At 41.9% G+C, this 15,801-nt stretch overlaps 4 protein-coding genes across 25 annotated transcripts in view; 2 read left to right on the top strand and 2 right to left on the bottom strand.

Annotated features, from left to right (window-relative positions):
* Positions 1–10,000, bottom strand: part of LOC119563516 (RIMS-binding protein 2) — a 29,360-nt gene extending 19,360 nt beyond the window's left edge. For 17 of the 19 annotated variants that reach the window (XM_037876964.1, XM_037876972.1, XM_037876970.1 and 14 more), the window contains exons 1-5: positions 9,675–10,000; positions 2,905–3,070; positions 2,048–2,146; positions 1,752–1,979; positions 23–146 (exon numbers count right to left, since the gene is read on the bottom strand). In XM_037876964.1, the coding sequence (XP_037732892.1) occupies positions 23–146; positions 1,752–1,979; positions 2,048–2,146; positions 2,905–3,070; positions 9,675–9,787 (730 nt within the window). In that variant the 5' untranslated portion in view covers positions 9,788–10,000. Of the gene's footprint in view, positions 1–22; positions 147–1,751; positions 1,980–2,047; positions 2,147–2,904; positions 3,071–8,994; positions 9,012–9,320; positions 9,567–9,674 lie in introns of those variants that run through there. The other 2 variants (XM_037876975.1, XM_037876976.1) reach the window with 2 other exon arrangements.
* On the top strand, positions 494–1,702 carry LOC119563519 (FGFR1 oncogene partner 2 homolog). The gene has a single exon (XM_037876987.1). The coding sequence runs from the start codon at positions 614–616 to the stop codon at positions 1,418–1,420; it is 807 nt and encodes a 268-aa protein (XP_037732915.1). The 5' UTR covers positions 494–613; the 3' UTR covers positions 1,421–1,702.
* Positions 10,001–11,036: 1,036 nt separating the features above from the next.
* Positions 11,037–13,313, bottom strand: LOC119563370 (programmed cell death protein 10). Its single transcript, XM_037876721.1, has 5 exons — positions 13,045–13,313; positions 12,698–12,875; positions 12,507–12,639; positions 12,143–12,307; positions 11,037–11,779 (listed from the first exon to the last, which is right to left on the bottom strand). Exons 1-5 carry the CDS (start codon positions 13,108–13,110, stop codon positions 11,695–11,697), a joined length of 627 nt encoding a protein of 208 aa, XP_037732649.1. The 5' UTR covers positions 13,111–13,313; the 3' UTR covers positions 11,037–11,694.
* Positions 13,314–13,423: 110 nt separating this feature from the next.
* LOC119563220 (copper homeostasis protein cutC homolog) lies at positions 13,424–15,782 on the top strand. 4 transcript variants are annotated; one of them, XM_037876521.1, is made up of 3 exons: positions 14,335–14,763; positions 14,824–15,089; positions 15,754–15,782. In XM_037876521.1, the coding sequence occupies exons 1-3, from the start codon at positions 14,525–14,527 to the stop codon at positions 15,765–15,767; spliced, it is 519 nt and encodes a 172-aa protein (XP_037732449.1). In that variant the 5' UTR covers positions 14,335–14,524; the 3' UTR covers positions 15,768–15,782. The 4 variants fall into 4 exon arrangements, with proteins under 4 accessions (XP_037732446.1, XP_037732449.1, XP_037732447.1 ...); XM_037876519.1 differs by lacking the exon at positions 15,754–15,782 and adding an exon at positions 15,147–15,371; XM_037876520.1 differs by lacking the exon at positions 15,754–15,782 and adding an exon at positions 15,147–15,370 and having other exon boundaries at positions 14,848–15,089.
* Positions 15,783–15,801: the final 19 nt, after the last annotated feature.

Raw genomic sequence — 15,801 nt, 5'->3', positions numbered from 1 at the left:
CAAGGTTGTAGCGCATACTCACCACTCTTTGATATGGTTCTAAATTCGCTATTTACCGTGCTCATCATGGAACTGGGCGGCAATGCTGACATGCTGGCGCTGGCCGAGGTGCGTGGCTGCTCCAGCTCGGCCAGCACGCGATTATCCTGCAGGATAAAAAGATACAAACGGTTTTATTATAATAAAATAAAATATTTTTACATATATAATTAAAACTCTCAAAACTAAAGAGTTTTTCAGCTGAAATAGAAAAACGTTTTTCAATATCAATTTAACATTTTTATGTTGTGTTATGTTCCATTATTGAAATTGATCCTGACCTCTTTTTTGTGTAGGGGTGCAATGTTTTTACTTGGTGTAGATATGTGAGTTAACTTATAGATATGACTCAACTAAAACCCTTACTCCACACTCCAAAATCACTTAATATGGTGGCAATGCTTTAGGGAACTTTAAAATGTCAATTCCAGTAGGCCTTACTTTATCAATCCTTGGCCTTTGCCCAGTCTGGCCCCGACAAGTCCAAGGGAAGTGATTTTCTATCGGACGAAAATCGGACAAAAAATTCCAAATTCAACGTGAGCAATCTTACCAGCCGTAGCATTTTGTGAAGATGGACGGTCCCTTGCTTTCCGGACTCGGAGGAGCATTGATCAAGAAGACCCAGGAGATTGCCGACAGCCTGAACGAACTGGAGACCAGGACCGATGAGCTGCTAAACGATGCGGAAAAAGTGGATGAGGACCTGGCCAACTGTCGCAAGTTCCGCGAAGAGCAGCTGCTTAAGTATCTTTCGGAAACGAATAGCGATGAGGAGCAGATGCAGATGCTGCGGGACAATATAGAACTAAAGGAGACCGCCGAAGAGTTCTACCAGGGCATCGAGCTGATCATGGAGAAGTACCGGGAGCACAGCGAGGGCGACATGTTCATCGATAGCTACCAGCTGAAGGAGCGCTACTTGGCCGGACTGGCGAAGGTGGTACGTGAGCAAGATGCCCGGATCGAGAGCATGCTGGAGCTGATGAAGCTGTCCGCCGATCTGGAGGATCGCTGCAGTGAAGAGAACCAGCACATCATCAGTCAGCTGGCCGGGGAGAATGAGAAGATGCGCCGCCAGCTGCAGATCAGTAACTCCGATGAGGTTTTCCGCCAGGGTAATCTGAACTCTAGCGAAAGTAGCACCCAGTTCGAGCCCAGTGATTCCACAGATCCCGATGCCTCGGGGGCAAATAGCATCTCCAGCCTGGAGAGCTTCCTATCCTGCCTGTCGCCGAGTAATATGGATGATAATAATAATGATGATGGCTCCTCATCCAGCTCGCTAGTGAGTGAACTGGAGGTCAGCCGCTTCATCGAGGAGGCCCTGGCCGAGAATTCCGAGGATTCACTTTCCAGCCAGACGGATCAGGCACCTTAATACCCTCACTCTTGCTGCCCCACTGAACACACACAAGACTGGCTGTTTGCGTTGATTTAATTGGACTTGACCTAACTTTGGGCCCTCAACTTTGAAATTAATTATAGTTCGGGATGGAAACTAGATCATTCTTTAGATGTTTCTGATGAAGTCTATAAACTATTTCCCATCCCGAAATATAATTTTATTCGAGGCTACACTAATCTATACACTGCTTGCTGTCTGTTACCTGTTGCTGTTTTTAAGCATTGTCACTTTCATAAATAATTATATACCATTTTACACCGATTGTTGGCTGTAGTTTATATGGGTTTTTGAAATGCTATCCTACCTGCTCAATCTTTGCCATTATGATATCGATCTCGGAGCCTTGGTCCTGGTGGCTGATTGTCGGTGCCCAAGTGACGGTGGAGCTGCTGGCCGATGTAGGAATGGTGGCGCCGGCTCCGGAGGACATGCTGCCCATTCCGGAGCAGACCGAGCGGGATGCCTGTTTGGCCTTCAGAGCCGAGGTCAGTTCGATTTGCAGCTCCTCGCAGCGCACGTTTTCCAGCGCAACCTAGGGGTATACGTATTAGGGGGATTACTTTTATATACTTTTAGCCTATTTTTTTGGGTTGTAGTCACCTTCTTTTCCAGTTCCCGGGCCCTCGACTGCAGATTCTCCACCGCCTCGGCATCGGGACGTGCGCTTCCGCTCATATTGCGTATTTGTGCCAGGGTTTCCTAAGGGAAAAATTCCAAATTTTTAGATATATATTGCTTTTAATGATAGAAAATGTTTTTAAAACGGTAAATAAAAGAAAAGAATGGGAAATAATATTTGTTTATATGAAATGTTTAATAAAAAAAATGTAATACAAATATTTTTCGAGGCCATTCAATATGATACTGTTGAAAATGCAAAAGAAATAATACTTAATAAAAGAAAATAATGCAAATACTTTCTCAGTAATATTCAAAGTTTATTTGTACATGTAAAAAATTAAAGCTAGTATATAATACTAAAATTAATAGTTGCTAAGAAAGGGGCCCTGGAAGCTAAAGTCCTTAGGCCTAATTAATTCTAAGTTATTGGTTTGCCTTGTAGGTATTTTTTTAGTATTTTTTCACTATTGCATTTCTCAGTATCAATCTAACATTCTTCAAATTAATAGGTAGTTTAAGCATAATTTGAAAATGCGAAAGAAAAATCCGTTTTTCTCAGTCTTATTCAAAGTTTATTTGTTCATGTAACAAATTGAAGCTAGTATATAATACTAAAATTAATATTGTTAAGAAAGGGGCCCTGGAAGCTAAAGTCCTTAATAACTTGTTTGCCTTGTTGGATTTTATTTAGTATTTTTTCATTATTGCATTTCTCAGTATCAATCTAACATTATTCAAATTAATAGGTAGTTTTAGGCATCATTTGTAATCTTGCTTTCAAAAGGCGGATTTAAAAGGAATACATATTATGATCTGGAACCCGGAAGGACACTCACCTGATGCGCCCGCTCGATCTCCGTGCGCCGCATCTCCGCGTCCCGCAGCTGCAGGCTGAGGGAGTCCAGCATTCCGTTGGGGGCGGTGCCAGCGGCCACGGCAGCGGCCGCCGACTGATGATGGTGCATCGACTCGTACGGCATGCTGTGGCTGCCCCTCGGACGACTGCAATGGAAGCGATAACCGCACATCAGAATGAGGCCAGTAAATCAGCAGCCAGCCGAATGGTCGAGCTGCCGCTGGGCCAAGACTACACTTGGCTCCTATAAATAGTTGCTTTTATTATCCCTTTGGCTTGGCCTGACTTGGGTTTCTTATTTATTCATGGGCCTGGCCCGCTGCTGTTGGTAAGTGTGGAAATAGGTCAGCTGCCCTGACTTTTCTCCTCATGAGCGGCACGCACGTGTCTTGGTCAGTGTGGTTTTGTATGGTTTTATATGGTTTTGTATGGTGTGTGATGTGTGGCGAACTTCGAACTTTCGGGTTAATTGCCTGCCTGACCGTATTTATTGTCCACGCACAGCCCACAAAAGCTGAGATTGGCCAGGCTGCCCATTTGAATGTCTATCTCCACCAGAAAGATTTTGGATTTATACAATGGGTTTAATTTGTCAGCATATTAATTAAATCGCTTTGTAAACTGTTTCACATTCAATTACACAGACCGACTTTCATCGACTTTGGCCAACGAAAATATTACGCATACGCCACGAAAAGCATTCGAAGTCAGTTGCATTACTCATACGCCACCCTTGCCAGCTGAGACAATGGAAGGCGCCCGTTTGTCTAGACGGCGGCAAGACCAGCTATAGTAATCAGCATCGATTCACTGGGGGTTCGAAAAAGCCACGAGAAGTCGAACGGGTTGGATGGCCTTTCAGCCAAAAGCACTTTTCCATAAACGGAAACCTTAATCCAATCATTAAATTCAGGATATACAAAATTGAAATCCATTTACCGGAGCTGTGAGCTGCATCGATAAATTGTTATTAATACATCAAAGCTCGCATCCATCGGATGCACCACCCAACCACTGGAAAACCCACCGAACCACCCACTCGATGGGTTGTCAATGCCACTGTTTATATGGACCATCCCGATACCGATGCAGATGGTTGGACTGCCTGACATTTAAAAGCTATGACAGCGTTTATCCAGTGCCAATGATGAGAATGATGATGATGATGATGATTATGGGATGGAGATGGGATGGTGCTGGTGATGGTGATGATGCTGCTGTGGCTTTCGGCATTGGTGTTTGTTTTCGTGTTGGTGCTGGTGGAGCCCCGCCCTGGTGGGCGTTGCATGACAGCATCTAGCCGGAGCCAAACGGAAGTCTTTGGCATTTGCAATACGCCCTTCCGGTCCCGAGAACTGCCCACAGCTAGTACTTTTTTTAATGGCAACTGCCAAAGGCGGATGAGCACCTTGTTGCTGTGATACAGGTGATACATGCAAAAGTGGGTTTTATAGAAAAACTATAAACCACTTAGGGTCTTACAGAACAAGGACTTATAGAGTTATTGCAGTTTCAGATAACTCAAACTTGAGTATCTTTCAAATTTAAACAGAACTCTTTTTGCAATCTATAGATACATTATAGATTATAGAGATATTATAAACCAACACGCAACTTCTCTGGCAAACTTTTCCAATAAGCCACTTAGCTTTATAAACGGTTTAAAAGTCGAGCTCGAGGGTTCCATTACCTATGCCAGCTGACCCGTAATCACTGTAATTATCTCATTAACTGACAATCATAGCGACTTGATGTCCTGCCCATTTCACTTTGCACTAACACTATGCCATTATACACTGCCCACCATGAGTATTAAGTACTTACTGACACAACTGCAGGGCAGCGCGACTTGAATGTGAATGTGAGAGGGAAATGGAAAATGCGAACTGGGAAAAGCGATGGGAAAAGCACAGCCACTAGTTGCTGTTATGCACAGTGCCTATGCCTATGTGTGTGCGTGTGTGTGTGTGCGTGTGTTACAACTGCAACAAGAACAACAACAAGTTTGCCCTACTACTGTTACTGTTACTTTGCCGCTGTTAATGGTTCTACTCTAATTTTTGGCTGTGCGACAGAGACAGCCGAGTGTAACAGTGCGAGTAGGTCGTCTATATAACTCGCGAGTAATCTGCGAGAGAAAATATCCCTTTAAAAACAAGAGAGAGAGAGAGAGGGTTGGCGCATGAGCAAAGGATAACAACTGCTAGCAGAGCTGCCACGCTACTGTTAACTAACAGAGAGTGTGGCCATGTTTGCCCTGTGTGTGCGTGAGCGTAAGCTTGCGCTTGTGTGGGTGAGCATGTGGGCCGCAGGATTTTTTAATTATGATGAAGCGCATTGCAAGCATTTCGCAATTGAAGTAGATGTGGGCGAAAGGCCTTTTGTTGTTGTGAGTTGTAAAAGTACACAGCAGGAAAAGCCATAAAAATACATTAAAAAAAACATTCAGCTTGATTTTAATGCCCCATATATGGATAGCATAATAGGTGGGTAGTAAAATGAGGATAGAAACCAAGATACCAAAATATCAAGGATTCCAAAATCTTAAAAGATAATGGGGTGCCTAAAAGTAGGCAATAAAAAATGAAATATCAACTATATTAATATATAATATAGTAAATATATTTATTCAATGAAATTGAGTGATCAAAAATCTCAAAAGATAGCTTTAACGGTTTTTTTATTTTATAATTGCTGATTTAAGGCTAAAAATTACATAGAATTATCTGTGATTCTGGAATATTTTAGAGATTTAACTGAATGTCCTATTTCCCTCTGTGTACCAGTTAGTGCTCACTTCTTTTCTTATATTCGGCGTGTCCTTTGTCCGGCAGTATCCTTAGATTGCTATCCGGCCGCTGTCATTTCCTTGTTTGTCCTCAAACACAACATCATCCCTAGCTACTTGCGAACCCCTCCCCTCCCCACCCACTGCCCCTCCTCCTGCCTTAACCCTCTACTGCCCCTCGTCCTGCCTTAACCCTCTGCTGGCCACCCAACACCAGTGTCTGTCTGTGCCTGCCGGTGACTATTTTAAGCACCCCACCGTTTGCCGCACACTTTCGGGAACTTGAGCAGTGCTTGGCACCATTTATCTCCACGAATATACACACGCACACAGCTTTGGGTGCCTACGTCACAGGCGACTTGTTTGCCAGCCTCTCAAACACAGTGAAAAATGTGAGGCTCCATCAATTAATTAACCTCTGGTTAAAGGTCCAGTACGTCAACCATTACTTTAAGCCCATCAGACGTTAAATGGGTACAATAAAACAAAAGAAAATTAGATAATCATTAGTGAAATATTATTATCTAAGGAACTTTTATAATAAAGGTTGTAATAAAACATATAATTTAGCATGTAACTAAAGTGATGCTAAATTCAAACTGTAATCCTTGGTCTGTATTTACTTAAAGTGCCAAAGGGAAATGAATCGATCTAGTTAGTAATTAAAAATTTAACACAGCCCTAAAGCTTTACCTAAAGAAGAAGACATCGATGATGTCTGACGACGCTGAGAGGAGGCTTGAAATTTTAATGAGTTCTTAAAGTGCAGATTAGCCCGAACCCCAGACTGCGCACCAGGGGCAGCCTCTCAGGAGGTTGGGTGTTACGAACTGGAGGAAGCGTAGAAACTGGAACTGGAACCCAACAAACCACCCGAAACTGGGTTGCGGCCTGGCGCTGCTTTACACTCTATTAACCCACATTCTGGCCAAAGTCGTTGCGGCCATCGGAGTAAATTAAATGGAAAATTCCCATTCACTCGGAACTGAGCCACGTTATCTATTAGGGGGGTGGGGGGTGAATGAAAGGGGGAGGGACAATATCTTCACTTCCGCACAACGTGGCGTATGCGTATTTTCATGTACAAACGTCGGGCGACAAGTGAATTATGCAAAAACTCGTAATTAAAACAATATTCTGTGACTTTCGGCGGTTCCAAAAAAGTCAAGAAAGTATAAAACTTTTGTGGGCTGCAAACTGCCACAAACTAATTTAAAAACTTTGTGGCGTTTTTTGGTTTTTTGCGCGCCAACTTTGATTTACTCCGCAATGAAGTTGCCCAAGAACCGAGAAATAAAAGCAAAGAACAAAAGTTGAGAATGCAAAATGGCAATTTCCACCTTGTACGATATGTTGACAGACAAGTTGGTGAAGAAAGGCAATTAATTAGCATATTGCCTTGGCAGAAACTCACCGAAAGCCAATATTTTCTGCATGTTCTAGAGCTAAGATCACAGAAACTTTAGAAGCACCCTTGACGCGATGCTCAGTGCCATAATGGGCTGTCGTTCAATTAATTGAATGCTCACACACTCGGGCAAAGTCAAGCACATAACAATTAAGTGCCTCTAATTGCAGCCATTAAAGTCGAGAAAGCAAAGGGCCAACAGCCATTGCCAACAATTACATGCATAAATAGTCGCACATAAGACCGTCAAAGTACTCGAGCCCATGACGAGTGGCAGGTTCTAAAAATATAACACTGCGAACAGAAACTTTTTAAAGTCGAGCAATTACATTTAAGATGTTGGAAAAGTTCATTATCCTGCTGCTGGCATGACCTCAATCGCAGAGCCAAGAAAAAAAAGCGGAACCAGAACACGAGCACAAAAACTATCTCGCCTATTTATAACAAGCTGCTCGCACACAGCCACACTGAATACTATGGAAAAACCATAGCACAGTTATGGGGTGGGGGGGAGGTCCAACCGGGAAATGGGAAGTGGAAAATGGGAAATGGCATGGGGGGCAGTGTTTCCCCGCCTGCGGAAATCTCATGGTCGCAGCTTGGCTGGCAGCCCAGCATATAAATTATTGAATGATTGCCATATGTCAAAATTGGCCAAACTCAACGATTAATTCCGACCGAAAAAACCCAATAAAAGGGTATTGGCTTTCTTATTGGGGGATAAAGTTCTATAAATTTTACAACAATCACTCAAACGATACGGTCATTTTTTATAAATGTTTTGTTAATGTTCCTTAGATAAAATTCGAACTTAGTTTGTGATAAGCTTTAAAGTAAAAATAGTAAACTTTTAGTTACAATATGAAACCTATCGAAATTTGAACATCAAAAACCAATAAACTTAAGTCATGGCTTGAGAAAATTCTATAACATGAAGAAGAATTACAAAATTATTTCGTAAATTTAACTTTAATTATTCGACAACAGTCTAAGGTGATGATGGCAAAGAATAAATGGAGCCTACATTTTAAGACATTGAGTTAGGTTATGTTCATTACAAAAGAATTCCCCCTATCTATTTACCACTTCCTGAACTAATATTATGGAAATGATCCTGAAAATGGAATTTGGCAAGTATAGTATGTACTGAATAGTGTTCATTTAAGAAGTAAACTAACTTTATATGAGAACTGAACTTTGGTATATCTACATACATATGCCTAAAGAAAATTCCTGTAATAGTATTATTAACTATATTATTATAATATTAAAAATAAAAATAATATCAATACTTATCAACAAACTATTTTAGGCCCCTGGAATTTGTATCGATCGGTTCAGATTAAGTATCCGCACCGTGTCACCAGATTTCGGCGCGTGACTTAAGATCGTTGCAGCGGTAACTGAGTACAGTGGGTCATAAATATAAGTATAAACAAAATGTGGGTAGCTTACGGGTGTTAGAACTTCGAACCGGAGAGGGTAACGGTAACCGCATGCCCGCATTTAGCTGCCTTTGTGTACATACATATGCACATTCACGTACGCAGGTGTGTGAGTACGGGGTGTACACTGTACATATACATACGCATGTGTTTGTTCTACGCACGCAGCAGCAAACAACTTTAACATTGTTGTTGCGCAGGCTGTGGCAAGTGTGAAAATGAAAACCGCCCCCAGAGTGGAACCCCAAAAAGTGGGACTTTTCTGCTGCTTCTGCTTCCTCTTCTCCATCTACTGCTGCTGCTGCTGGGAGCTTATGAATATGAAACACACACACAGACACACACACATGCTGCTCCTGCCGTTATGGCACTTGCATCGGTATTGGTGCTGCTCCAGTTTCGCTGGCCATTTACATCTACCTTACTTACTTGTCTCTCGCTCTTTTTGTATATATGTTTCTTTGTGAGTGTGTGTGCGCGCCGTTTTATGCTTAAATGCAATTGAATTGCCCGATTTTATTTATGCATTTTTCCATCATTTCGGTTTCATTCAGCGTTTCGTTTTTCTGCCTTGGTATTAGAGTGATTACCCGCATTTGCATATTGTACATACACACACACACACATATATGCATCAGCATGTGGGTGGTGGGTGTATACACTGTACATGTATGTGTATAGTAGGTTTGCTTGTGTGGGTGAGTGTAGTGTTTTACGTTGCTCTTTCTTTTTTTTTCCTTCATCGATATGCTTACACTTTTACTTTTCACTGGCCCACCATTTTCCCGGAATTATATATCTTTCACTGGGCCGTTTTTCACTGCACTCGCGGCGAACTTTTCCGTTTTTCCAGCTAGAGAAAATGAAAATGAAATTTTCACGCAGCAGCGGTTCTGTTGGGAAAACATTTGGTGTACAGCGAAATTTTTCGTCAGCTCGCTCGCTCGCATAACGACTCTTTTTTTTTTCAGCTTGCGCAAAAAAATGGAATTTGCCACACGGTTTTTGCACTTGGTTTTCTTGGTTTGTTGAATTTTCGATTTCGAAAGCACTGGTTTTTTTGATTTTTTGGGTTAACCTTTTCTTTTTGGGTTTAACGGGCTGCGAACCTTTTTTGCTGCTTGTGCTTCTGCTTCTTGCTCGCTGCTGCTGCTGCTGCTGCTTTTTCAGGTCGCCTGTTTTCCTCTTCCACGTTTGCGCTGGGAAATTCACATAAATGCATAGATTTTACACTAGGCTACGTAGGCTGTACATAATAACCGATTGAACGCGATCGGTTTGCCTGCTACTATATAATATAGAAAAAACTCCGCCTAGTTGTCCACTTTCTGTGGGTAGCAGTTGGGTCTCAGTGCGAAAACCGAAAAGTGGGTCATCTCGGTCGCGCTGCTGGTTTGTACTCTGATTTCTGCCCAACTGCCAGCTCGGTGCTCAGTGTGCCAGAGCAGAGTGGCCCAGAGAACCCAGAGCCCAGTAGCCAGTACCCAGTGGAACCCAGTGTGCGGGGAATCGATTTTTCTGCGAAATGACACTGAAAAACGGGCAATTTTCTCCCGCTCACGGGCTCCTTTGGGGTTGCAAGTGGGAAAGTCACTGCTCTGGGGCTGTTATATAGGGTTTACTATTACTAACGCTGTTATTCACTAACAGCTCCTTTCTCTGTTAACCCCATGTGCGTCGATATAATCTAAGAAATCTATGGTGATTTTAGAATAACTCATCTTAGGGCTTTCCAAACTAAATTTTACTCCGGAAATCAGTATATCTTAACAAAATATATAACAGAACATTTAAATATCTCTGATTTCGATATAATCTATAAAATCTATTGTGATTTTAGAATAAATCATCTTAGGGCTTTCCAATCTAAATTTTACTTCCTAACAAAATATATAACAGAACATTTAAATATATTTAAATATCTCAGTTTTCGATATAATCCATAAAATCAATAATGATTTTTAAAAAAAATCATAGGACTTTCCGAACTATATTTTACTCCGGAAATCAGTATATCATAACAAAATATATAACAGAAAATTTAAGTATCTCTGATTTCGATAAAATCTATGGTGATTTAAGAATAAATCATCTTAGGGCTTTCCGATCTAAATTTTACACCGGAAACCAGTATATCTTAACAAAATATATAACAGAACATTTAAATATATTCAAATATCTCTGATTTCGATATAATCTATAAAATCTATGGTGATTTAAAAAAAATTATCTTAAAGCTTTCCAATCTATATTTTACTCCGGAAATCAGTATATCCTAACAAAAGACATAACAGAACATTTAAATATAATTATAACTCCATATTTGAGTTATTATTTAATATTATAATATAAAACACAGTTTTCAGCTTGGAATATAAATACATTTATTTGTCGTTTTTTTCGCTATGTCTACATTATGAGTTTGTTGCCGTTTTTTTTTTTGTTTAGTGTTCTTCGTTTTTCATATAACATTTTTTAATTAAAATAATTTCTTTCTCCATCCTGTTGATAGTGCTGTCGGCTACTAATGTCTTTCGCTTCCGCATTTTTCATCCCGAACATATCATTAAGTAAATGATTATTATGTATAGTGTTTAAATTTCAAACTCTAACAATTAAAAACAGTTAAAAATTTAAGTGTCTTCCGTTTTCATTTTGTTTTTTTTTTTTTATTCTCCCCGTAGTACATACATTTCCTGTTTCTCGTTTTCTTTTCACTAATTTTAAATTTATTCGTAGGCGCTTTCTCCTAAACAAAAACAAACTAGCCGATGTTGTTGTTAACAGAAAAAGAATGAATTATTTACAATAAATTGTAAACGAAAAAGAACTCCGCACACATCGTCGTCGATAAATAGTTGCTCACTAGTTAATTACAATGCTTAGGCTTCGCTGAATTTAGTTTCCGATTATTTGTAATACACATTTACGATGTAAATTAGCCCTATCTATTTAGTTACAACAGATTTTCATTTACGTTCAAACATTTAACTTGGACTTTATCGGGCGTTTGGGTATTTAAGTGTGTGTGCTCTCTTGAGTTTATTTGATTTGTGGGTGGTTAAATGGTTATTTAAACATAAAATTAAAATGCCACTAAAATTTGCCATAATTAAACGATTTAATTCTCTACTCGCATTTACTCTTAACTGTCAGCATTATTTGATTCGTTTGCCGTATTAGAAAAAGTGCACTTATGAATACTGCATTCGGTCTGAAAGTAGACAAAATAGAAAATTGGTTAGTCATAGGGCCGTATTTCTCGCTGAAATAAAACGAAAAGGTCAGCGGTAATCGCCATAAGAGCCATAATCAAAGCAATTTGACTGCGATTTACAATTTAAAATAGGCGACTCTGACGCTTGGCCCCCGCCTCGGAGAATCTCCGTCGTAAAGTGATAAACCAAACAAATGCCCGGAACGCCAATGGCATGACATCATCCAAACGGTTGGCCCGAAACGATAAGAAACCAGATATGAGCCGATTAAAGAAACCGGCTATCTTCGAGTCACCGCGTATCGTGTGATAACAACCATGTAAATAGTAAGCATGAAGCTGCCGCTGGCTGACACTTACTGTCCTTCTTTGAAGTACTCCTTCAGCGTTGTGCTGAACTTCTTGGAATATTTGACAAACTCCTTCTTTCGCTGCTCCACAGCCTGCTTGCCCGTAACGCCCGGTATGAACGAGCCGATCTCGTTGACCACATCGAGCAGTTTCTTTATGGCGCTGGCGATTTCCCTGTGAAAATATGAGACATTTGGTTAGATAGTGTTTAATTGGGAACAATATAACTCCAGAGACTCGGAGATATGGATCTACAATCTCTATTTCTTGAAGCTTTAAGTTATGCTGATTAAATCTAGCAATTTAAGATATATCGATTTCTTTGGCATTGGTCTAAGTTAGAAGTATGGCTGTGTATGGTATTTTTGCTCACTTGATGGTCTCGAGGAAGGTCTTCCTGTCGTTTATCTCATCGGGTATGCGACTCAGGATCACCTTGAGGGCCACGGACTTGCGGTTGAGCTCCTGGAAAGGCTCCTCCGTGCGCGTCAAGCGGTACTCGTTGACTATGAAAGGGGAAAGATCGTTAGCTAGCAAAGGTAAACTGTTGGCGTGGCTACTTACGATCCGCTTCCGTAATGTTGCCCTGCAATCGGAGCACGGCCTCGTTTAGGTTCACATTCAGATCGGCCCGCCGCACAATGGTGGCAACGAGGTCATAGCAGAAGCCCGGATTGTTCTGCTCCGATTTGAGAATGGCGGAGCGCAGAGATTGGGCAGCGCCTACGTCGCGTCGCTCGAGCTGCAGGTGCAATGGTAAATGGTAAATGGTAGATGGAAGTTAGGCAATTGCAAGGGGTTTACGCAACAGAACCGAATCTCGCGGGGCTGGGAGGTTGGGATGCGGATTTGGGCCTCGGCCAAGGGCACGGAGCAGCGCAGAGCGGAGCACCTGGGCCCGTTTCACCTACCTGGGAGAAAATGGGCCGCAGTATGACGGGCAGAACGAGAGACGTGGTTGGCTCGCCCATTGTCATTTCTAGGTAACTCCAAGTGCGCTTGGTCTTGGTCTACTGCTGTCTATGTGTCCTGGCGCATGCTGCAGGATCCCACTACCGAATCCTCTGGAGTGTGTTGTCCGTTGCTTTGCTCGCACGACCCTCGCAAATCAAATTAAAAAATTAACAAAAATTGTTCACAACAAAATGAGCACAGCGCAGTGTTGTTTAGGGGTGGAGAAACATCGAGTGTTAACAAGCGATGTCATCGATGTTTTCAAAGCATCGGTAATCAAATGTTTTCGTGCTGTCGAATTGCTCAACACTGGCAGCAAACTGGGGCTAGCTATCGATGGGCTTTGGTGCTGGCACGGCTGGGAACAGCTGATTGTTATCGGTCTGCGTCCACCACCAGCAGAATTACACTTGCAATTTGTTTATTATTGTTTACCTGGACTTTTATCACTGACAAGCGAAATGGCCAGCCACGACATCAAGCTGGAGGTCTGCGTGGACTCCATTCGATCTGCTTTTGCCGCCGAAGCTGGCGGCGCTGCGCGGATTGAGCTCTGCTCGGCCCTGGGCGAAGGCGGCTTGACCCCCAGTGTGGGCACTCTGAAAACCCTGAAGGAAACCCTCACCCTGCCCATTTACTGCATGCTGAGACCCCGACGGGGCACGGACTTTGTCTACAGCGACGAGGAAATGTGCGCCGTGCTGACGGACATGGATCTGCTGCGGGAGAATGGCGCCGATGGCTTTGTTTTCGGTTCCCTGAATCCGGATCGCAGTATCAATGTGGACCAGTGCCGGCAGGTGATGCTGGAGTCGGGAGGCCTGCCGGTAACCTTTCACCGCGCCTTCGACCTCACCGACCAGAAGAGCATGGACGAGAACGTTGAGCTGCTAAGGGAACTGGGCTTCAAGCGGCTGTTAACCAGCGGTTTCCGTCCCTCGGCCGCCGATGGTCTGGATTGCCTGGCGCAGCTGATAGCCAAGCACCACAGGGACTTCATTGTGATGCCCGGCGCTGGCATCAAGGTGTCCAACTTGGAGGAGATCCTCACGGTCAGTCGCTGCCTGGAGTTTCACGCCTCCGCCCAGGACACGGCCGGCGAGGACTATGTGGCGCCCACCACCACGCGCATGGAGTGCGACGTGACCATGGGCAAACAGGACGTGGACCCGTACTTCGGAACGAATGCCAACGTGGTGCGCAAGATGGTCACCATCGCGAATGCCATGAGCTGCCGCTGAAGATTTCCAAATAGTTCTTAGCCTAACCCTAAGCCCAACTTTTATTCCTCGACTATCTGTGAACTCCAGTTTCGTCTATATAATTTGTATATAGCCAGTAGCTGTTGTTACTACTTAAGTAGTCTTATCCCTAAAATTCTAAATCTTAAAAATAATTGAAACAAAGATTATTCGGTAGAAATTGCACTCCGACGGCATGATTGTGGAAACAATACAGAGCCCATCTGCTTTGAGGCTACATTACTTTAATCATCACTTGGCCAATGTGGAAAATATATTGCGCAGAATAGAAACCTACAGTCTTGAGCTAAATAACCATATTTGTGGCACAAAGAAGCTGGTGGCCACCAATCAAAATTTAATTGCACGTCTCAAGAAAAATGATCAAACTATGAAGACGCTACTGGAGGATAAAGATCAAGAAAAGCAAGTGGGGTAAGGTATATAAGATTATCTGTAATGTTCCCAATATATTCCAATATATTCCTACAAAAGACGAAAAAATCTTTCGGATAAAAGGCAGTGTCATCTTCGTAAGACCTGCAAGGTGACCAACATTCGGGAGATATGTTGGACGCAATGCAAGTCTCACAACACGACACAGAAAGAAGAAAAAACCCAGGACTGGGCGGAAATACGCAGGAAATCCCATACTTTGCTCAGCTCTCTCAAGAAAGATTTTGAACGGCAGAAAGGTGGCCAGGAGCTTAGGGACGAAACAATACCAATGTTCGATCGAAACGAGGAGATCATTTTTAAAGGTATGTGGGAATGATAGCTTCAGATATATCTACTTCACAATATAAGTATCTTTAAAGTAAAATGCATCTTCAAGTTGGTCGAAAAGCTGGACTTTAAAACAGCAAGAATTGCAGATGTGAAAGCAGTTTGCAGACGAGTGCTAAGTGGAATGTTTACGCGTCAGAAACCCTGTTGTCAGCATAAAGTTGTTAAGTCCCATATTACACTTATTTACCCCGAAAATCCCTACTTGTCTACCTAAATATAATATTTAAAGTACCATACCTAAAAAAAAATTTGTATGTTATTAAAATTTGGGTTTGGACCCTAAAAAACTCAAATGTTTTTTACAAATAGTCTTTAAAATTATAAACATATGTATAATAGCAATAAATTCGAATCAATAATGAGTTTATTAAAGACGTAACCAATGTAGAAGTTTTTGAAATGCTTATAAATTATACTGATAAAATGGAGAAAGTTGCAATTTTGTATATTTGTATTGTTATTAAAGGGTTAAATTAAAAATAGAAAACAAAAATGTAGGTAAGATTATTTATTTAAAGTACGGGCCGAAAAGCTTATCGATATGAATCGAATTGCAATCACATGTAGCATACCTTTTGGGGCTTACCGCGCAGGCGCCTGTAAAAATTGATTCACTCGAGCTGTGTGTTTGGCCAGAATGGTGTCCTTAGAGGCCGAGAAATTGTGATACAGCTGGCTGAAGGC

Source organism: Drosophila subpulchrella, chromosome 3R, assembly GCF_014743375.2.
Source record: "Drosophila subpulchrella strain 33 F10 #4 breed RU33 chromosome 3R, RU_Dsub_v1.1 Primary Assembly, whole genome shotgun sequence".
Classification (NCBI taxonomy): domain Eukaryota; kingdom Metazoa; phylum Arthropoda; class Insecta; order Diptera; family Drosophilidae; genus Drosophila; species Drosophila subpulchrella.
Note: the sequence above shows the minus strand (reverse complement) of the source record. Positions and strands in the feature narration are given on the sequence as shown.